This window comes from Cucurbita pepo, chromosome LG06 (assembly GCF_002806865.2).
Source record: "Cucurbita pepo subsp. pepo cultivar mu-cu-16 chromosome LG06, ASM280686v2, whole genome shotgun sequence".
Classification (NCBI taxonomy): Eukaryota; Viridiplantae; Streptophyta; class Magnoliopsida; order Cucurbitales; family Cucurbitaceae; genus Cucurbita; species Cucurbita pepo.
The window spans coordinates 2,501,514-2,523,857 of record NC_036643.1 but is presented as its reverse complement, the minus strand read 5'-3'; the positions used below and the strand labels follow the sequence as shown (position 1 = coordinate 2,523,857).

At 36.0% G+C, this 22,344-nt stretch overlaps 2 protein-coding genes across 2 annotated transcripts; one reads left to right on the top strand and one right to left on the bottom strand.

Moving 5' to 3' along the window:
* Positions 1-7: 7 nt before the first annotated feature.
* LOC111796684 (protein FAM91A1-like) lies at positions 8-12,078 on the bottom strand. The gene is made up of 11 exons (XM_023679413.1): positions 11,782-12,078; positions 11,339-11,525; positions 10,399-10,516; positions 9,693-9,789; positions 8,783-8,889; positions 5,096-5,218; positions 4,823-4,976; positions 4,275-4,335; positions 3,813-4,186; positions 1,190-2,810; positions 8-708 (listed from the first exon to the last, which is right to left on the bottom strand). The coding sequence occupies exons 2-11, from the start codon at positions 11,464-11,466 to the stop codon at positions 459-461; spliced, it is 3,033 nt and encodes a 1,010-aa protein (XP_023535181.1). The 5' UTR covers positions 11,467-11,525; positions 11,782-12,078; the 3' UTR covers positions 8-458.
* A 930-nt stretch (positions 12,079-13,008) lies between these two features.
* LOC111796751 (queuine tRNA-ribosyltransferase catalytic subunit 1-like) lies at positions 13,009-20,923 on the top strand. Its single transcript, XM_023679502.1, has 16 exons — positions 13,009-13,216; positions 13,521-13,596; positions 14,810-14,903; positions 15,029-15,207; positions 16,032-16,082; positions 16,318-16,374; positions 16,851-16,971; positions 17,391-17,457; positions 17,575-17,616; positions 18,377-18,482; positions 18,566-18,676; positions 19,205-19,276; positions 19,368-19,469; positions 19,555-19,601; positions 19,976-20,003; positions 20,287-20,923. Exons 2-16 carry the CDS (start codon positions 13,579-13,581, stop codon positions 20,449-20,451), a joined length of 1,260 nt encoding a protein of 419 aa, XP_023535270.1. The 5' UTR covers positions 13,009-13,216; positions 13,521-13,578; the 3' UTR covers positions 20,452-20,923.
* The last annotated feature ends 1,421 nt before the right edge of the window (positions 20,924-22,344 follow it).

Genomic DNA, 22,344 nt, shown 5'->3' with positions numbered 1-22,344 from the left:
TCAAAACTGCTGCCACTGCGGAATTTCTCATAAATTAATAAGTCGGGTGTAAAAAGCAAGCAACCAAAATATGATAGCTTAGATCAGTTCAAGATCTCTACCTTAATAAGGAGGAATGAAACCTTGAAAAGTATTGGTAAAAAAATAAACTATTTTGGGAGGAAGCACTTAGAAGCTAGCAATGAACTGGACTCTCTTGAAATCATGGATACTACCAAACAATGGTAACAAAATATGCATCCCAGAGAGATATGCTCGAGACGGGAACGATTCGCCAACAAAGAAACAGTAATCATTACCTCGGACCTAATCTTGAAATTTCGTTCAGTTTAGTCACCCCAAAGATGAAACATGTGAAAAAAATCAGAATAGAAATGGACAGACTCACTTATCAGGCTTGACTTGGATTGAATTACCTTGTCTGTTCTTCTACCCAAGTGAATGTCAATGGCTGAGGCCTATTTAGTTGCAGCTGCTGCTGCTGAGGCTGCTGCTGCTTCTGCTATTAAGGCGATTGGTTGACGAGCCTGCTGGCAAGCACCTAGATCGAACAGATGTAGGTTGGTACCATCAAAAATCATATTCACACCGGGGAGAACTACTTCCTTGCTGTCAGCTTCATCTAATTCGCCTTTGGTCGAATTAGTAGAATGGGCTTCTTCAACTGGCCTTGTGGCAGCCTCGTCTACGGGAGCTAGAGCATAGGATCTGAAAATATAGTTCATAATCTTAGTGCAAGATATGTAAGATTATTGCCTTTACAGATGCTTACAATCATGACAATACCCAAATACTTCTGGTTAGGAACACTGGAGAGCGACAGAAAGGATAAGAACAAAATTTTGCAGAAGACGAAAACTACTCAATCTTTTGGAGAGCCATCAGTAAACAAAGTTATGAAGCCAGAACAAGGAAGGTCAAAGAAGTTGGTGACTTAACGACAAAGGACGCAGTTAACGGAGTTCTAGTAATGTTCTTATTCGCCTCCAAATTTTCTGGTTCAGAAAAATTAGCAGAGACTCTCAACAAGCAGCTTAAAAATCTAGATGAAATCCTGGAGGCGAGATTTCTTAAAAGTTGTTTTTAGGTGAAGAAACGGGATATCATATGCAAGATTAGCAAGATTAGTAACCTCATGCACCTCGTTCTATCAATTGTGCAACATAAATAAAAGGAAACGCAGACAGACCTAAGAATGGTACCATCAAAACTCAAAACTTCAGTACGACCGTGATGCCGATTAGCAAGCTTAAATCTCTGATGTTCCTTCGTAGCTCCTGAAATAGGAGATGAAGGATCCACTAGTGGATTCCACCTTCCACTAGCATAGTTCATAAGTTGTCTGGAAGGTTCTTTAGGTTGTTCCTTCTGATATAAAAGTTTAGCAGCTGGACCCGTTGCTTGGTATTCCGCACAAACATCACGTAATCTCTTTCTCAATCCTTGCATTGCTTCATGATGCTTCTGCAGTAAATCTGATTGAAGCAATTCAGATGAGACCACTCTTTTACAAATATTATCACATAGCTTGGGACTAAAGAGTGGTATCCCGAATTCTACGCTCAACGGTACCCATTCATAGGTCTTGTCATCTGAAGAGAAGTTTTCCGACTCCCTTTCTTTGTGGAGTTTCAACAGCCGAATATAACCAACTGTCCACAGTTCTATCTTGTTCGCTAAAACGATTAACAAGGAGTTCAAGTCGGAAATCTCTTCTTCAGATAAACCCAGATCATTACCTACTTGAGCAATTGAGCCATCAGAATTCTTCAAGGGTAAAGGAACATCAACGGTAATGACTCTCCCAGTTTTATCAAGGTCATATTTACTAAGGGGCTGCACCAATACAGCTGAGTATTTGAGTAATGCGTTTAAGCAATGTAAAAGTACATTTCCTTTTACAAGATTTCCCTCAAATTTTCCTCCCAGGCCACCAATATTTGAACCATCCCAAGACCATATTAGGGCTTTCTCACAGCCAGCCAATGGTACAGGAAGCATGCGCAAACATTGCCCTTTCATTAGTATAACTGATAGTGGCCCACTGGCTACAGTTGAATATAAAACCAATTTCATCCAAGGTGTCATAGATGAATAAGATGGAGGACCAAAATGGACAGGACCTGTTGGTCCAGGAAGAATTGATGAAGGAGGAAGAGGAATCATAGAGACAACAACACCATAGTCGCGAAGAAACAACCGATTTAATGTTGAAGGAGCAAGAGAAGCCAAGCTTTCACAGCGAAGAATATCAACTTGGTATTTCTTTATTCTCTTGAATGACTCTCCTCCAATATCTAGCTCATCAATCTGCATTGATTTGTTATCAATTTGGAGATGAGGAACTGGATCGGATGCTTGACTAGAGGAAGTCCCACCATCTAAAGAGGTAGCAGAATTCATATCATCACCAGCGCCGCTTTTAAGAGATTCAGATGTGGAAGAACCCTCAAGGAGCACTGCAGAACTGCTAGAATCATCAACACATTTCTGACCTTCATCCATAGTCAAGGATTCTAATTTTTCAATTGAAGCAGTGTGTGTTATCAAAGATGAAGATTCATTGTTGTCAGAAACTTCAGCATCTTGTTTATCATAGATTCCCTCCTCTCCTTTCCTATTAATGGCAACTCCACCTACCAATAAACATTCCAAAATACAACGTAGGCTAAATGCATGGTTTGCAAATTCCTGCAATTCACCCTCAAATTTTGCTCCTTCTAAGGTAGTAAGATCTTTGCAAAGATCTGCGATGCAAGCATGGCCTAGTTTTCCAGCTTCATACAAGGTTACAGCATGGGATTTCAGTCCTGATAAAACAACTAAAAGTAAGAATAAGGGATCCAAATGCATAAGCTTACATTTTCTCATAATAAATACATAACAATATATTACAAAGTAAGGCACAAAGATAACATACAGGCACAATATTTATCCATATACAAGGACAGCACTAGCTAAGGTTCCTACGGGAAAGTGGGGCAGGCATAGAAGAAGATGGGAGGCAAGTTGTACATCTTGTTTGATTAACTTTCTCAAAATGCCAAATATCTACATCCCCACCTAACTTTCTATGCCAAGTTTTTGAAAAATATTCAATTGAATCTGCTAAGAAAGCTAGTAAAAAAATCCATCCAGTAAATTAAGACTCAGAACTAGAGATTTGAAAAAAAAAAAAAGTTGATTTCCTCCCTCCCTCATGATAGTCCACCTTGATGTTAGGAATTGAGGGATTGAACAAATTAAAAACTGAAACAATCATAAATAAAAAGAGAACTGAATCAGCTATAGTGACATAACCAGAAGAAAACTTTAGTTTTGGTAGTTAAAGAGCCACCATTGGGAGCATTTGCAATTACATGAACTAACGTGGTTTCTATTTGGATCTGGAATCACCAAAATACTTCCTTTCAAAGCATTTTAATAGACAAGCTGTCAACACAAACAGAGACCATCAAGTCACCCATAAATGTAGCCCATCCAATTGAAATAATTAACTTTATAATCCTCAGGAATTCGATAATGAAGTATCTAAGATAAAGAATCAGTTGCCCTAGCCAGGTTTTCATTTCTCTTTGTAGGATATTTAGTTCTACATTTCTTGGTTGTTTCTTTTCATTCGATAAATTTTGTTTCATTAGTTTGATCCTAAAGTAGATGAGGAAAAAGAAACTAGACTTTGTACAATTAAAAATAAAAAATATTATTATTATTATGATGATGATGATACTGTTATTATAAATAATAAATTAATTATTTAAAAAAAAAACCACTAAAAAGCTACAAGACAAACCTGAAGCTAAAAGACAGACCTGGTGAAACTGATCCCATCATGAGATATGATGTTATATTAGCATCTACAACAAAAGCAACACGATGAGCAGAATCTGGTTCCAAACTGTCTGTCCCAGAATACCCTTGTTGAGAACCATCACCATCAGAAAACATGTTTGATGAACCTGAAGCAGCTAGAGAAGCATCTTCATCAGCGAAAATTGCTCGTGGAGAGTTAGGTATGCTAGTATCTTGAAGAACGGATGCTGGATCAATTACTTTTACTGCCCAACCCAACCTACACGCAAAAGATGCAGCAGCCTGTAGCTGCAATAACTCAGCCTGTAATGTCGTCGCCAGTTCAGCCACGGTTGCATTTTCACTTGAAACAACAAAAACTGCATACAATAACCTGAATAATAGACTTTTCTTCATAAGGCCCAGTCAGAGAAATAATACTAAAAAGAAAAGAAACAAGCTGCACTAGATAATTGCCTTACTCCTCAATTGGGTCTTCATAGGACTGTTCTCGGTTGGAAACAAACCCTTCAAGCCTTGAAACTGAATTAATAAAAGTATTAGTATCTCCAATTCATCGCCTCTTACATAGGACAGGAGTCGTTCCAACCAATAAGGCCAAACATTTACCCTTATTATTAGATGTAACATTTTCTAGTACACAGCAACAATTTAGATTAACAAAATTCTACAAGCCAAGTTTAAGACCACAAAACTGTTTATGTCAAACTAGACACTTGACACGTATATAAGATGAAATCACAATACCGAAAGAAAAATATTGTAAAGAAGCTCAAACAAACAGTAGTAGCCAAAGAATGATACGGCATTAACATATGGTTGTATCAGATAAACCAGCAAACAGAAGATTTGACTTCTAAATGAAAATGAGATACACAGTCCATACATTAATAGGACGGTTTTCAGGTGTCAGACCAGAAAATTGAATAACAGGAAGAATACCAAAATAAAGAAACTCATTTGCCATCTAACCCAAAGAAAAAAATATAGTCAAAATTTGATTGCTTACCCTTAAAACGGTCATCTGGATAAACAGGAACATCAAAGTAGATCAATCCCCTTCTGTAGAGACCTTTTACAATGTCTGGGTCAAAGAGAATGAATGAATTAGCCTCCTCCTTACAAACTTTGTCAATTGTTGCCATCTCTTCTTCTGAGAGTTTCTACATTTTTAAAAAAGTAGCAAAAAAAAAAAAAAAAAAAAAATAAAAAAAAAAAAAAAAAAAAAAAAAAANTTTTTTTTTTGATGTTTGTTGCACACTATGATTCTTTCCAAATTTACCTTAAATTCTTCCAATGTGAAGTTTACAAGACAAACTCCCCACCATGGTTCGATAACAAAATCCACAGGTTGATTCGGTAAAAGTTCTCTTGCAATTGACTTGTTTAACTTCCACATAATTTTCTGATATTCAAAGGAGGAAAAGAAATATTAGCATAAACAACCTCAATGTAGAAACATGATTCTAAAAAAAGCACCACAGGTGATGTGAACACAACCCAATATTTGCAGGTGGAAAAATGACAATACCGGTGTAAATGTACACAATAAATTAATTGAAAATTCATGGCTTTCTGCCCACAAAGGTTCATCTGTAGTGAACATGTATATAAATATACATACTTCTTTTGCGCTTTCCATATTGAGGAAAACTTCAATAAGTTTTTGGGGTTCAGTGAGGTCTCTAGTTGTGGTGCATTTACAATATGTTTGCAAAAGATGTGCTACTAGGTAATGTCAAGTGCATGAAAAAGAACACGATGAAGCATTCATCATCATATGAAAATCCTTTGGAGTAGTTCTTTGAAGCATCTTGAAATAAAGGAATAGTGGGATATCTTGAAATTAGAAAAGTTGTTCAAAGTCAAGCCCGAGGGGTAAATTGATCATTTTTACCATCCCTAATCAGTTCGCTAAAAATGAAGAAAAAGAAAAAAAGGGAATGTAAAGAGAGAAAAAAATGAGGGTTTAAAGATTCTTGCGAGAGAGTTAGAGAGAGAAAGTTGAAATACGCTCCAAACATCCATTTAGAGTTAGAATTTCGCCGGTGTTTCTTCACAGAATTGCTCAGTGGCCTCGGGAGAACTATTATGGGCTTTTGAACCACTCAATTCCGACAAGAATCGAGGAAGAAAGGAAGGTATGATTTTTGGGTTCTTGATTCTGGTTTTTCTTCGAAGTCAAGAGTTTTCTTGGGATTAAGTTCCAAATTTTTAGTATGTTGATATTGATTCATACCATAAAGTTGAATTCCAATGAACATCAAGAAGCTGGGTTTTTTTTTTAAAATTTTTAGTTTTTTGTGATATTTGAACTCGATTATTTCTTGTNTTAATTTTTAGTTTTTTGTGATATTTGAACTCGATTATTTCTTGTTAGGATTGACAAAAAATTATGAGAAATTACCTTAGTAAAGAAGGATTAAAAGTCGACAATTGTCTTGAAGAAACTAAGTTAATTTGAGTTGTGTAGAGAAAGTTATGAACATTCAAAGAAAATAAAAAAGAATCGAAAACTGGTTTGGAAATCTAGAAATTTTGATGAAGGAGTCAAATGCGTAGGTGACAGCACATGAGAGGGATTTCAGAAAGTTTTGAGCTTCTAACCCGCAAAAAAGCTAGTTAGGGAAGGCATGCGTCATGGGTAAGTAACCACATGAACTTTAGGCAAGTAATACTTGTAGGGATCGTTAGGACGTGCTAGCATGCGTGCATTCTTTATCTTAGGTGGCTAGAAAATGCATGTTAAGACTTCGAAAGGGCGTTTTTGGGAACATGTATTGTATGTAGTGTTATGGTAAAATACCGTTATGCCTTTAGTTTGAGATTTTCAAGAAGATGTTGTGTTATGTACTATGCTAAGCTAGAAAGAGAATGTGTATGACTAAAATACGAGTTGGGCAATATAGATGAGTACGTTATGCATGATGTATGAAATTACCAAAATGCCCCTATGATGAGATTTGTGATGAATGTTGTTATATATGCTTTCTCCTGTGTCAAAAAGGAGGATGGGCTTTTGTGATTTGTGCTCCAGGTGATTGATAGATGTTATCTCCTCGTTGAGCTTGTTTGCTTGTATGTGTGCATGATATAGTATATGTTAGCTCTAGGTGTTTGATTGTGTGTTCTCCCTGTATAGAGCGTGATTATCCACACAGAGCTAGGGTGTTAGAGTCAGGTTAGTTAGACGATGACCTAGGTCAGGATGGCTCCAATAGACTGAGCACCTTAGGATCGTGAGTGACAGTCAAAAGGTCCAAACCCTAGTGCTCTAAGACTAAGAAAGACTCTAGGAGTCAGAACAAGCAGCTTGGAGTCGGAAGTCCATGTTAAGCCACCTAGCCGCCCTAGGAATCCAATAGACCTCCTCGGTTCCCAGATATGTCTAAGGTGAAGTTTGAATTGTGGATTACGTGCTTAGGTGATCGATAGGAATATCTCCCTCGTAAAGCATGCATGAAAGAGCTTAGTTAAGACTAGGACACTACAGCTAGTGTGGTATACATATTGACCCAGTTCAGTACGTTTCCAGTAGACCTTGCACCCCAGGATCGTGAGTGATCAGAGGTTTAGACCTGTGTGCACCCAGAGATTGGTTTGGCCCGAGAAGCTAACCCCAAACGTCCTGGAAACAAGAGACAAAATTTAAACTGCCTAGAAGCCCTAAGAACCTCGTAGGCCACCACGATTACCAAGAACGACCAAGGTAGCTCATCAAGCTATAGCAGTGTGAACAGTGTCACTAGTCTGTCCACTACTCTTTCTACTCCGGTATTGTACCGTCCAGACTCTACTCTGGTTCCTATACTGTGGAGCTAGGCGTTGCCGGATAGGGTAACGCGACATGTGCCCAAACCTAGTGGAAATGGCCATGGGTCTCATGAACAGAACCCTTGTGCTGTAAACCCGTCCCTAAGCAGGGTAGTAGGGGACCACGTAGGTTGACCTAATAGTTGACCAACACACTGATCTTTCATTGCATAAGCAAGGCAAGCCACCTAAGTCGTAAAAAAGAAAGATTGGAAAACTAGTATGGACCCCTAGGGGTATGCTTCAGTTCAAAGACCTGCTCAGAACATGGGGTACCTAGTTGCTTAGATACCATTGGAACCTCGGCCCGAACTTCCTAGAGCCCAAAGTAAATCCCATGGATACTTACAAGATTAAGGATGTGATGAGAATCTACAAGTAGGTTGCTTGCTAAGTATATTTATATACTCATCCTTTTCCTTTCTTTTTCAGGTGTTCGCAGGCTATCGGTCGAGGTGGATGAGTGTTCGAGAGTTGTGCGGTCATAGAGGGGGTCGTTCTAGAGTGAGTCCATTTTTACATTTTTGAGTCTTTTGTATTTACTTTTATCACTCTATTCTCTGTCTGTAATATCCCCTTATAACTTTAATTTTGGTATTGTTGACTTTTTTTCTTCTTATTTAAATTTATTGGATTTTTATCTTTAGTTTTATTTTATTTTACTTTTATTTTTATTTGATTTTGCCTTCATCTTTTTAGTCACCGTCCAAGATTCGAAGCCTCGAAAATCAGGTCGTGACAGATGATATCTTGTGATGCCTTACCATTGATAACAGAAATTCAGTTTCTTATCAGTAAAGAAATAAACCCCCTCCTTCACTGTTTTCCACTAGAAGTTCCTCATTAGACTGGTCTGATCGATATTTGAAGATATATAGGCTAACAGCATAACAGGTTAGTTACTATGAGTCTATAATTATAAGCTATTTTGTAACCAAGCCAACTAACAGTAAGCCAATAATTGTTAGCACGACTTATCTATTGATTGCAACATGTAAAAAGTCTATTAAACACAGACAACAAGTATTTAAGCACACTTCAATAAGAAGACTATTAGAAAATAGTGAGTACATGTGCCTTAAACAAGCGTAATGAATTTACAAACTTGGTCACAATTAGATCAACCATAAATAACATACAAACATAACTCCAGTACCTTGGATCTACACTTATTCATGATATCAATGAATTCATTCCTGCCAATTCCTGTCAACCGCAACGCATCAGCCGCACTGAAATTTGGGATGCTATCATAAGGATTCTCTGAAAGTAAATAAAAGCACACGGAAATTGTCAAGTAACAGTAGTTATCAAAAGCCATCTAATATCGAATGCTGAAGAAGAGATGAAGTAGACAATAGTATGTGTTCCTTTAAACATTACAATACCACTGATTTGATCTAAACATTCATTTTATTAAGTCATTGTAATTAACAAAACACACCACTTCCTCGTCTTTCAAGAAAAAGCAAGTCACTAAGGAGTAACCGAATAAATTTAGGACCACCATGTATTGTAGGAAAAGATACTAATTGGAGAAAGAGATTTAATGAAACACCAGGAACTCAACTTGAGCCAACATCATCAAATTAATGGAAGAAATTCTTAAAACCCATTCCAAATTTTTTTTTCTTAATTTGATACCCAAGTCTCCCACCCCTTATGATCATTAAGTTCAAAGTTGGAACAACCTTACAAACCTAAAAAAAAATAAAAAAATAAATAATAAATAATGAATAAAAAAATCAGTAATTTGTAAACTTGAAAAGATATTAGGAACCTTTTCCTCCATGACCACTTGGTTTAATCTATGCGGTGCAAATTATATTCCATTCAATATGTAAGGTGTCGTGCCAATTATTTGTAGATTCCTATTCTACTTGAATTCATAATGTGCATCATTCATACAATTAATGCAAAAAATGGAGAAGGACGTGAAAACAAATATCTGAAGTCAAAATCACTCACGTTAATTCCTAAAAACTTGGTATAGTACACTTAAGTAATTCTTAACTGATGAACTTACACAAGTTAATGCATCGCACAAGTTGGAAGAAGGCTCTTACCATTTTTCATGACCTCAAATAGCATATCGCAGTAATATCTAAAAGGTGATATTCTCATTACGCGGCAAACATACTCCGCAAGGTGATAAGGAAATAGCTGCAAGAAAAACATCATTGTTTTAAACACTAACGGTAAAAGAAAATTTAAACAAGTTAGTACCATATGTGTGCATGCCAATGTAATTTTCTTGTTCATAAATTCTAACAGAGTCCAGATCCCAAAAAACCTTTTTGTACTCAAAGATCTCTTTCCTGAAACCCTCAACCTTCTTTGGATCCAGAATTAGAGGGCGGCAATTATTTGCGGTCAACACACATGAGATAATATTATAAAAGAATGGACCCAAAAAGGCTTTTAACTCATTACTACTGGGTTGATTCCAAGGACAATTGCCACTATGCTCGACCCTTTCGTTAGGGCCTCAACAAAGCTAGGTCTTCGTTTTACAGCATATATGGTTTTGTATCAGAATAACATGTAAAAGCTAGTCTTTCTACAATCCTCACGTGGTAATGCTCCAAGTTGATAGAAGTATAAAACATGGACTATCAAGATCAAAACTTCACAACCATCTCTGAGAACAAAAGTTTCAGTAGTTGTGCCTTGCAAGACATTTAGGTAGAGATATATACTGCAGTAGAACTTTAACAATAATAAAAGCGACACTAATTCGATAAATAATTGAACTTTTGCTACAACACAGACCGCTAAGTTCCTTCGCAGATACCGCATCATATCTTCATAATATTCACTTTCTCTGCATACTTTGCGAGCAAAACTAGTGTTCCATTGGAGCCTCTTCTTTATACAGTGCTCAATAATCCTGCAAGATAATAACATGCATCATATTTCAGGGGAGCTTGGATTATTAACGCTCTTTTTTTTTTCTTTTTTTGCATTAGAATCCCTCAATTAGCCTGCCAGCATTAGAATCCCTCAATAACATGCATCAGCTTTTTCAATGGTTAAGTGACAGGGAACAATGACAAAACAGAGTGTTTGCACTAAAATTTTAAGGTGACACTTTGTCTGATTTAGTCATAGGTAAACAACAGCTCGATCATTGCCCTGCAGTTCGAGTAAGAACATTTTGGCTAATGATGCCTCGTTACATGAGTGTGACACAAATCATTTGTGATCTTTAAATATATGTGGGTTAATATCCAAATCAGCTTGCATGCACACACCTTAGCTATTTTCACGGAACAACTGTCTAGACCCTACTACAACTCTACCATATTTGATTGTCAAAAAAACTCGTAAGATATTAAATCCTAAATAGGTGTCTACCATAACTTAAACTTGTTCTCCTATAAGCACTTTGTTACTGGTGCACTTGAACTCTAACCTTTCGAGCAAGGTGTAAAATATCTATATTTCGTAGTATAAGAGTGAAATGTAAAAATCACATGTGAGCAAATTCCTCAATTATCAGACAGACTAGGATAATTTGCACCTCTCGGTTTCCAGATACAGCAGACGCATCTAAATCTACTAAACAATTGCTCTACCAAAAAAGTCCAAATAAAACCTAAAGACAACCAAACAAGTCTATACATGATTTTGCCGAACAGTCATACAAACATAAAATACAATAGCAAGGCAATACAACATGAAATCAAGGTTGCTTGCAGCCGTTTCTAACCTTCTATGCCACTCTTCTTTGGAGGACAAGGTTGCTTGCAGCCGTTTCGGGAGGCTCTCCCAAGCACATTCTTCCTTGATTGCTTTCAATAACAACTGTTCCTCGATAGTTGCTGGAACGTGCTGCATTTTCCAAAAACCACAATTCTACCCCCTGGAACTGAATATTGAGCTGCAAATGCGTATAACTACAAAAAAGAAGGGGAAAAAACATAATTAACCAGAGATATGCCGTCGGGGACTAGCTTGAGGATGCTGATACATTCGGAAACCTTTCAGTAATGAGAAGAACTATCATTTCGTGTTCAAATTTCAACCAAAATGAAACGAAATTGACATAATAAGAAGCATCAAAATATCAGTCAACTGTAGAAAGCTTCAGGTATTGCAGCTGCTAGATTGAATAAATCAGAAGGTGACGGAACAGAGACTAGTAATTCCAACCTTTGGTCTTCAGTCGGTGTATCGTCCCAACTATTCCGATCGTGCAGGCCGGATTAGTAGATCGTCAATGGCAGTATGAAAGTGCTCTGTAGATCGGATTGAACTCGAGACAGTCGAAAGATTATGGATCTTCTTCTTGCATTAAGTAAATAGGTGGGAGCTTGAAATTGGGATTGAGATTAAAGAGTTGAAGAGTTAGATTCCAATGGCGCTTGACTGCTTGCGCCGATACTCCAGAGAGCGCTTGTTCTTCGGATTGTTTTCTCGGATTTTGACATTTTATGACCCGAAATGCGTTCAGACATATTCTATTCTTTCGCGGATAAAATATATTTGGGTCAAACCGCTTTCAATTAAATCATGCCTTAAATTACCATTTTAGCCTTGAGCTCTTTAAGAAAACAAACAAATAATTAAATGACTATTTATATTAATCAAAAAATAAAATAAACTTTTTTTTTATTTTACGTTAAAAATATTTAAATGTCACAGGCTAATTTCGCGATTATACAACACTCACTCTTAACGACGAGCGAGTCAAGCCAATTCAAATTCGCGTCACCTACAACAAAACAACGTATGCTCGAGCCTCTAACCTCATTTTGAAAATAATGTTTTAGAAAACGGGGCAAAGAGATTTTTGAAATATACTTTAAAAGTAAGATTGAAATAAGGGTTTGGAAGAAATGTTATAGATTATAAGCGATAAAAACAACACAGCGACTTAGATATCATATAACTCCGAATATAAAGAATTAACAATTAGTTGCATCCCCTTATATTACGTTTTGAGACAATTCAAGTCTGACAAAATTAGACATAATTTCGTCGAACAGTCATACAAAAAAATAGCAAGGCAATACAACATGAAATAAAATAAAATGTTTGGTGTGGCACGGGTATATGGTCATAGGTAACATGTCTTAGACGAACATAACCGTGACACACACCTGTATTATCTACAAAATACACAACACTCGCTCGGCATTGATTTAATTTGGTCGATGTCCGAGATGCATCTAGATCTAAGTGTTTTAATAAATGGTAATAATAATCGATATTTTCTATATTTTTAATTTAAATAATATTAATCATATTTTAAATTTATTTACGGTTTATTTTTAGGTAAAGACATTTAAATTTTTTTTAAGAATATTTTTTAAGAAAAATGTGTATTTACTAATTTAGCTAAATATTTAAACTAAACAATTAAACCAGACAAGTGCGCGCGCACGTTACCGTATTGCCAAGGTGCAACGCGCGAACGGAAACCAAGGAAAAGGAGCCGCCGGCGGCGCCTCAATCCAAGTTAGGGTTTTCCACCCGCCATCTCCATTTATACTAGAGTTCGTAAATCGCCGTCCATCGAAGTTCTATTCCGACACGGTGATCTCCATCTTACATTATTCTCCGTGCAAGAACAGAACGAAACCTGGTACGGTTCCTTTCTTGTTTGCTGACCGCATATTCTTTATCGAGCTGTAGATTACGTACGTAAACTAGGTCTTAATTTTATTCGCGTTGCAGTATCAGCCATATTAATAGGCTTGTGATGTGATGGTATTAATAAGCAACACATTTTATCCATCTTCAGTCTTATACTCTTACCCGCTCTGTTTTTTCCCCGCAAGCGCATTTTTAACAAAATCATCAAGCTAATCTATGGGCCATGGCTATTCATGGATTTAACTTTTATACAACTTTCATTTATATCTGTCACTTCATTTTTATTGATGCAGTACTAATCGCGAGCAGCTGCGGGGACTGGGGAAGTTGAGAAGTTGAAATATTAGTTTAATGGCGCTACGTTTCGAGGTATTATTTCGTTTTGCACGACTTTTGTTTAAGGTTAACTTATTAATTCATGTTCATTTCAATGTTGGTGGCTTAGACTCTTGGGTTATAATGACTTTTCAACTCATTGGTATTCCATCAATTTGGAGTAGTGATTTATTTACTAAGTTCTGGGTTCGTGTCCGTTTAATTAACGTTTCTCATAGAAAATAATTATGCCATGCCAAAATGTTTCACCCTTAGCTCGTTATTTCCTAATTAAGAGAAGGTCTAACTGGGTGTATTTTTAGGACTTTAATTTGTTTTTTTCTCATTAAATTGAACACGAGTGATGAAATTATTAATTATCTTTCATTTAGACACTTTTGTGATTGCATAAGACTACTTTCGCTAGTGTTCTTTTTTATGTATTAGATGTTTGTTTGATAATGTTTGAGCGTTTTGCCTTTTGTTGTTAAACATGGGCGTCTTTTTTCTGTGGATTAATTTGCAATTAAATTATTTTTGTAGCTTGCTTCGAGCTTTCTTTGGTTGAAATTAGAATGTTCCATTAGTAAATTGTCGAAAATTTACTGTTTGATTTTTGACGATTTCTAGTTCTGTTTTGAAAGGAGAATTAAATATCTAAGTTGAACATGGCAAAATTTAATATTTTAATAAATTAACTTACTATTCAAATAAGTTTTGTATTCTTATTCATTTGCAAAGAACAATTGAATTTGATGTGCCTTTGGTATTTAAAAAAAAAAGAACAAGAAATGAAACTTTTTTCATTGATGATATGAATAAAAAACTAATGCTCAAAGATACAAACTCTACAAGAGAGCGAAAAAAAGAAATGATCAATTTCGAAAGAAATTCATCCTTTGTCTCCTCAAGTTAAAGATTTAATAAATTTTCATTCAACCATTTCTTTTAGAGAGAGATGTTATATATTCAATCATTTTTACTGGTATTAGTAAATGAAGCGTCTGAAAGAAGAGTTGTGTCTCGGCCATACAAATCTAACAATATGTTATATGATCTAATATTTTGCTACTCATGTGTTTTGCTTCTGATCACGTAGTTGTTTATTGGGGGCTAATGTTTAGAAATAATACACATGCATTTATCTTTCTTATTAAAGAGCCAGGTCAGCAAAATATGGGTCCATGGTTGAATAATAATTGACAGGTGATTCTGTGCTATTAAAAGGTCCTTTTTTTTTTTTTGCCCCTCACGTTTGTTCCTTTAGATCATGGGAAGATTTAATCGTGCACGTGCGGCACAACTCACTCTCCCCCACTTTACCTGCCAAACACCCCTGTTTATGCCAGTGGGAACACAAGGTATAATTTCCGATGGCAATCCAATTTCTCATATGCATTCCTTGCGGAAAACATATCACTTATAATCTCTACCATTTGTTCAATTGCACGCAGCTGGGTTTGAAATTAAGTTTATCTGGTTACAGGGACAATTAAAGGGTTGACAACTCAGCAGCTTGAAGAGATTGGTTGCCAAATTATACTTGGAAATACATATCATTTAGCACTTCGTCCTACTTCCGAGCTTATTGATGAACTGGGAGGTCTCCATAAGTTTATGAACTGGCCCAGAGCAATGCTTACTGATTCTGGCGGGTTTCAAATGGTTGTTTATCTATGTTTGATTCATCTTTACCATTTTTATTTTTATATTTTCTTACATTTACAACTCCTTTTCATTCTTGCTTCCTTATGGAAGTTTGGAAGGATTTTTTCATTTTTCTCAAGGAAATGTTGATTTTCATAAATAAAATAAAATAAATTAAATTTTTTAAAAAAAAAGGAAAGGAAAAAAGAAAAAAGAAAAAAAAGTTTGGAAGGATTGAAATTTGTTGTCCTTTCAAACTTAATTCACCTAATATGTTACTTGGACATTATTGTATTAGTATAATCACTGATATTACGTGCTGATGAATCCTTAACTCATATTACACCAGGCGAGGGCAATTAGATAAAATTATTAATAGGATAGGACATTGGGTCGATAGTTTATTGTAGATGAATATTATCTGCACAGGAAAAACTCACGGTCTAATAGTCTTAAGTCTTTAGATATGTATTTGTTAACATGATAGTTGAGTTAAGGAGGCAACTTGCTGCCAGAGACAATGTTTCCTTGAGATGCTCGACACTTCACCTCAGAGTTTGTCGCTGACGTTGAAATAATTCAACCAAAGGAGTTGGCTGTCTCAAAACCAGCGCTCTAACTGAAATAATGAACTTTTAAGCTCTTAAGTACAGGATCTGGTATGGGATTAGTATGGCTAGATTCATCAGAATATGCATTTATAAAATACCAACCCAAATTCCATTTACTCTACTATTCTTTTTAACTTTCCTACTGTCGTTATAATTTCTTTATACCATTTTTATTAGCTTTCTTGATAGTATTTTCTTAACGAAGGTTATATTCTATTAAATGTTCACTAGGTTTCATTGTTGCATTTAGCTGATATCACTGAAAAAGGTGTAACATTTCAGGTACTTTCTCAATGTTTTATTATCATTATTGTTATTATTCTCTGAGCAAGAAATAAACATTCTCAGTGTTAACTTAAAGTTGTTAATGTTATTTATGCATAGGACAGCTTTTAGCTGACAAGTGTATTTAGCATTACCTTTTGGCTAATAATTTTGTTGATTTATTGAAGAGTGCTCTAATTCTCTAGTCCTTTTAGAAAGAGAAAAAAAACTAATGCAAGTTTTCTTTCTTCAGTCTCCAGTTGATGGGAAGCCAATGCTTTTGACTCCTGAGGAATCAATTGAAATTCAAGTAGGTTAAGATATGGTTGTTTGATACTTGGTGACATTATTCGTATACTTTTGGTTTCTTATAAAAACAAATGTAGTCTTATTCTTTTTACATAAGTAACCTAAAAAAGGGTATTTCATAGTAATGGACAGTCATTTGCCCCATGGTTGACAACACGTCCACTCCATTAGATACTGCTTGCTCAAATGAAAATAATTAAATCAAATATGGTTGACAACACGTCCACTCCATTAGTGCTCATCTCTTTCTCTCCTGGCTCTTGAATTGTTAGAATGTTAAGATGTTATTACTATGAAGATCTTTATTTTTCTTGACGAGGCACATAAATTTTATGAGCATGACATTCACTTGTGTACAGTTGAATATTGCTCGCACCACATCAAGACCTGGCATGAATTATAAGCTAGAATGCTCTAAATGCACTATTCTATTTTTCCTTGTGTGACTTCATTTTTATTTCCCTCAATTTTGCACAGAACAGAATTGGAGCAGATATTATTATGGCTCTTGATGATGTAGTAAGAACAACCATTACAGGTCCAAGAATTGAGGAGGCCATGTACCGTACTCTTCGGTGGATTGACAGATGTATAGCAGGTAAAATTTTCCAGTACTTGCATATATAGAGAGAGTGCATTTAAAGAAAAAAAAAAAAAAAAAGGTTGAAGCACCTGCCTGAACATGGACTATAAATATTTATAATTTTTTCAAGCGCTTATATAAATTGTAAGCACAAATATTCTATATGAATGTAATTTGTTAGTTTTTTTATTTTAATGTAGCATTATTCGCGCACATGTTCAAACGTTGCTTTTTCCCTGTCCTTAGATCATCCATCTTTATAATTTGAGCCTTATTATTTATTTGTTCACCTGCAACCTTTTATGCTGCACAATTTATGGATGTTCCACAGATAAATTTAGACCAATCATATGAATGGTGTCTTAGTATGTCATTTAAATTCCTTCTACTTCAATAATTAAGAATTGTTTTGCTGCGATACTTTTTATATTCAGCACATAAGAGACCTCATGAGCAGAATTTATTTGGCATTGTGCAAGGTGGATTGGATCCAGTCCTAAGGTATAACTTAATTTAACTTTCTCAGTTAATTGTTCCTCATCGAGTTGTATGATCTTGTCCTTCCCTCCAGTTCCAGAACTTTCGCTTGCATGATCTGATTGTTTATTCTTATGGCAGGGACATATGCGTCAGAGGCTTGGTTGACCGAAATTTACCAGGGCAAGTTTACACTACTTTAATTGGATGATTTCTTTAATCCTATTTTGGACATTATTGGATGCATAAAATGCAGTAGCTTATGGGAGGTGTTTATGAACTGTGGGTTTCTAACTTTCTTGATTTCTTTTAGTAGGGAAAAAAAAAACTTTCTTTGAAGATAACAAAACGCAAAGGAATAAGTGGAGGAGGCATCTCAAAGGAGAACAAAAACAATACAGCAAAATAACCTCATACGTTAAACAAATAGAAACTTCCTAGGGTTACTATCCGTTAGATTCTCTTTTCAAGCAACCTACTTTTATTTTCTTCATCTGCCCCAATCCTAGAGAACACAACATTCTGAAATCTGACTTCAGCATTGCTGTCCTACTTAATTTTGTTTTGAAATAGAGCTTTCAAAACATGTTCTTTCCTTCAGTTTGAACTCAAAACAACAATAAGGAAAGAGACTGAACTAATAGAGAATGACTTATCTTCTGAATTAAAACTACTAGAATCCATCTAATATCTCTATTTTCACCAGATAGATAGAGCAAGAGAGAGAATGCACCACCCATCTTCCCAGAGTCGAAAAATCCCTTGTTATTGCAATTTGATACAATAGTTAGCCTATGGGAATATGATTCTCCTTTCATTTTGCTTCGCTTATTTACTTTCTGAGGAAACCTTTACCGTTTCATTCATCTGCAAACAAAAGTGTCTTGTATGGTGTTGTGTGCTTCAATAGTTGAGTTTCTGAAACTGCCGTTTCATTCAACAGGTATGCAATTGGCGGTCTGGCAGGTGGTGAAGATAAAGACTCATTTTGGCGTGTTGTTGCTCAATGTACTGCTTCACTGCCCGAGGACAAACCTAGATATGTTATGGTAATAATTTTTATAATTCTATAATTCTTCATGCTATCATTTTGTTTTCTTCTTTCTATTGTTGATTTTTATAATCTTGTCAGGGTGTCGGTTATCCATTGGACATTGTAGTATGTAGTGCGTTAGGTGCCGACATGTATGACTGTGTTTATCCAACCCGTACTGCTCGTTTTGGCACAGCGCTCATACCTGAGGTGAAAACATTCTGAGCTTTTGGATCAATTTGTATGTGCATTTGCATTTTTGCTACAAAGTCATTGTAACCAGATACAAAAAATTTGTGTGTGTGTGTGTGTATTAATTAAAAAATAAGTGATTGGAACTAGATCTCATGTATTTGTACCAAAATCAATGATTTACTTGAGAGAAATCTGTCTATTGGCATGGCACATACCATAACCATTATCAAAAAACGGTTCAGCAATGAATTTTTCTTGGTGCGATGCACACTAGTATCTCCTTCAGTACTATAAATTATCGAACTATTATCATATTGAAGAAGGGCTGCATCTCTAAGTCTGGTTTGCATGTTCTTTAGGTATAATTTTGTGCATGATTGTGTGTATTACGCAATTATCCTTGTCTTCAACACTATTTATTTGTTGACTTGTGAGGTGCTGGGATTGAGGAAATGAGGGATAATCTTTTTCTACTCTTTCAGTTATAGTCTTGCTTAATTAGTCACCCCTTGGAGCTTAATCCGTTTGTGGTATTCACCGCAGGGAGTTTTAAAACTAAAACACCAAGCGATGGCTGATGATACCCGTCCCATTGATCCTACATGCGATTGCATGGTATACTTCGACAGTTTTGGCTTCTTAGTAATTAGTTCTTTGCATTTTAAGGAGACACATTATGCATCTGCTTCATCATTTACTACCTTAGGTCTGCAGGAACTATACTAGGGCCTACATTCATTGTCTTGTTACAAAATATGCTATGGGTTCTCAGCTACTCTCATATCACAATTTATATTACATGATGAAGGTATGGGACATTATCTTGCCTAAAATACATTTCCCATCTTGTTTCTTTTATTGAACTAACTGTGGGAAGTGTTAAAAATTCACAGCTTAGCAGAGATCTACATTCTTCAATTGTTCAGGGGCAATTCCCAGAGTAAGTTTTCCATTTTGTACCATCCAAGGGCGAAGTGTAATTTACCCTCCTATTTATGTTTCCAAGTTTGTAAAATTCAATGCCCAGTTATTATTTATATCTTCACGCATCCTCTCATTTTTGCTAGAAAATCTAAAATGAAACAAAGAGAGATTTTATTTCAAGGATCATACCTGTGAAAGTGATTCTATTATTGAATTTTTCCTTTTCTATATTATTTTTTAAAAAATAAACAACAAAAATATCCATCTTAATTTTCTTCAAAAAGAAGGAAAAACCACTTCACGAAGATTTTAAAATAAGCCACATAAAAGTTTTATTATACAGGACATGGTTTGTAATTGCTTCTAATAATAGCCTGCTCACTTTTGCAGGTTCGTTCGCAAGTTCTTGCAGAGAATGGTACTGGTTCTTGGAAATAGTCCTCCCTCTCTCTCTCTCTCTCTCTCTCTCTCTCTCGCGCACACACACCCGAATCTTATCCAAGTGCTTAGCTCATGACTTGCTTCAGTATCTTGAATATTTTAATGATATGACATCAGAATTTTTTGTGACTCGAAAAAGAAAAGGAGAGATAAAAAACAATAGCCGTTCCAATTGACTGGATTCTGTGTGTTTTCTGTTCAATTTGTTGCGCACTATAGCGTTATTTTGTCTAATTTATAGCTTCTTTGCTGTTTTGTAGTTTCCTCAGGGTGACGTGCCGCAATGGGTCTGCAATGCTATGGAGGTTGCCGGTATTGACATCTCTTCCTGTTGTGCTCCTTTCACTACAAGAAATACTGTCTTTAGCGACGAAATTTCGTCGCTAAAGCCACAGAATAGTTGCGAAAATCCTTCAGCGACGTAAACAAAAACGTCGCTGAAGCCATTTCAATGAATATTTTTTGCAACATTCTTGGAGAAAACATTGCAAGGTTGCCACAAATCTAAATATCCGTTGCAAGAATGTTTACGACAAGTTGTCGTCATTGCTGACATTTTTGCGACTACAACTTATTTTTGTTGCAACTTTCTTGCAATGAAAGATGTTTCCGTAGCAGTTTCGTCTCTAGGCCAACATTTCTTCTAGTGTTTGTCTTCATCCTTGGATTAAAACCAAACCATCAAATAGGAAACTGGTTAGTTAGGCTTTATCAGGGTATCGGTAATAGAATCAATATTTTTGTACGGGTTAATGCAGCATAAATTTTGTAGGCCATGTATGCTGCTTCATTAGTTAATACCGCATATTGATGCCTTAAATTTTTGTTTCATACTCGAATTATTGTAGACTTCTGCCATACAGTGGCCATTATCATTATAAATCCGCATTTATTTAATTCAACTTGTCTTAATCCTTCATATTTTCTTATTTAATTCATACAAGTAGGAGTTTCTGTCAATCGCTTTCTACCAATAATCCTTGTTTTGTAATTTATCTTTGATGGGATATGGTGATTGACTAGGGAGTGCCTGATTTCGCCTATATGATGTCTTATTAGATATAGACGTGTACCTAATATCTTCTCATAGGGGCTTAGATTCCCATTCTATGAGAAATATGTTTGTCCTCCATGAATTTCATCTCATCATGCATGGCTTTTCACTTGGTCGTGGATTTATTATTAGTCACAGAGATTGAGGCTCGTTTGGATGAGCATATGCGCTATACTGTGTCTATCCAATCCCACAACCTTCTGATAAGACCAACCCCTAAACTCGCGCGCATCCATATCAATAAGTCTCAAAAAGAAGGATTTTTGAAAAGAAAGTTATGTAACAGTCTAAGTTTACCGCTAGTAGATATTGTCTGTTTTAGCTCGTTACGTATCGTTGTCAGCCTTATAGTTTTGAAACACGACTATTAAGGAGAGTTTTCCACACCTTTATAAAGAATGCTTCATGCTCTCCAACTTATGTGAGATCTCACAATCTACCTCCCTTTGGGGGCTAGCATCTTCACTAATGCTCTCCAACTTATGTGAGATCTCACAATCTACCTCCCTTTGGGGGCTAGCATCTTCACTAGCTAGCGTTTTCACTAACACACTGATTGGTGTCTGGCTCAGATGCCATTTGTAACAGCTTGAGGCTACTGCTGGTAAATATAGTCCGCTCTAGCCCGTTACGTATTTCTACTAACCTCACGGTTTTAAAACACGTCTACTAAAGAGATGTTTCCACACCCTTATAAGGAATACTTATTTTTCCTCTCCAACGAACATGGAATCTCACAAGTTCATTTGTAGAATCCGTGTGTAGGCTTCTGATATCCCTTTGATGGCACCAGGAGACATAGGTGCCATTTCTTCTCTTGTATGCTATTTTTGCTGTCTGTTTCTTTAAAAGACTTCAGGGATTGGAGAAACATTTTGAAGTTGAAAACAAGCTCGAACTAGAGAGAAAAACGAAGATCGCAGCTGAATTAGAGCTGGAGCCAAAACAAGTGACAATTTGGTTTCAGAATCGCAGAGCCCGTTGGAAAGCAAAGAAATTAGAGAGAGATTATGGAGTTCTTAGAGTGGATTACGATGCTCTTAAGCTGGATTATGATGTTCTTGAGAAAGAGAATGCTTCTCTTGCTGCAAAGGTATCGAAAATCTGTTAAGAATAACGACTCTCTACAATGGTATGATATTGTCCACTTTTGAGTATAAACTCTCATGCCTATGACTATGTTTTGGGATTCTCGAAAGACCTCATATCCATGATCAACCTCTAAATTAGTCAACGTGAAACTCACTCCCAACAATCCTCAACA

Bases quoted from the DNA above. Each gene is read 5' to 3' on its own strand.
- LOC111796751 (XM_023679502.1), top strand. The intron at 16,083-16,317 runs GTACTTTCTCAA...TTCTTTCTTCAG, and splicing joins AAAAAGGTGTAACATTTCAG to TCTCCAGTTGATGGGAAGCC. The intron at 18,483-18,565 runs GTAATAATTTTT...TAATCTTGTCAG, and splicing joins ACAAACCTAGATATGTTATG to GGTGTCGGTTATCCATTGGA.
- LOC111796684 (XM_023679413.1), bottom strand. From the start codon at position 11,466: ATGCAGCACGTTCCAGCAACTATCGAGGAACAGTTGTTATTGAAAGCA. The intron at 10,517-11,338 runs GTTAGAAACGGC...ATTATCTTGCAG, and splicing joins AAAGAAGAGTGGCATAGAAG to GATTATTGAGCACTGTATAA. The intron at 4,336-4,822 runs GTAAGCAATCAA...TTATTAATTCAG, and splicing joins TCCAGATGACCGTTTTAAGG to TTTCAAGGCTTGAAGGGTTT.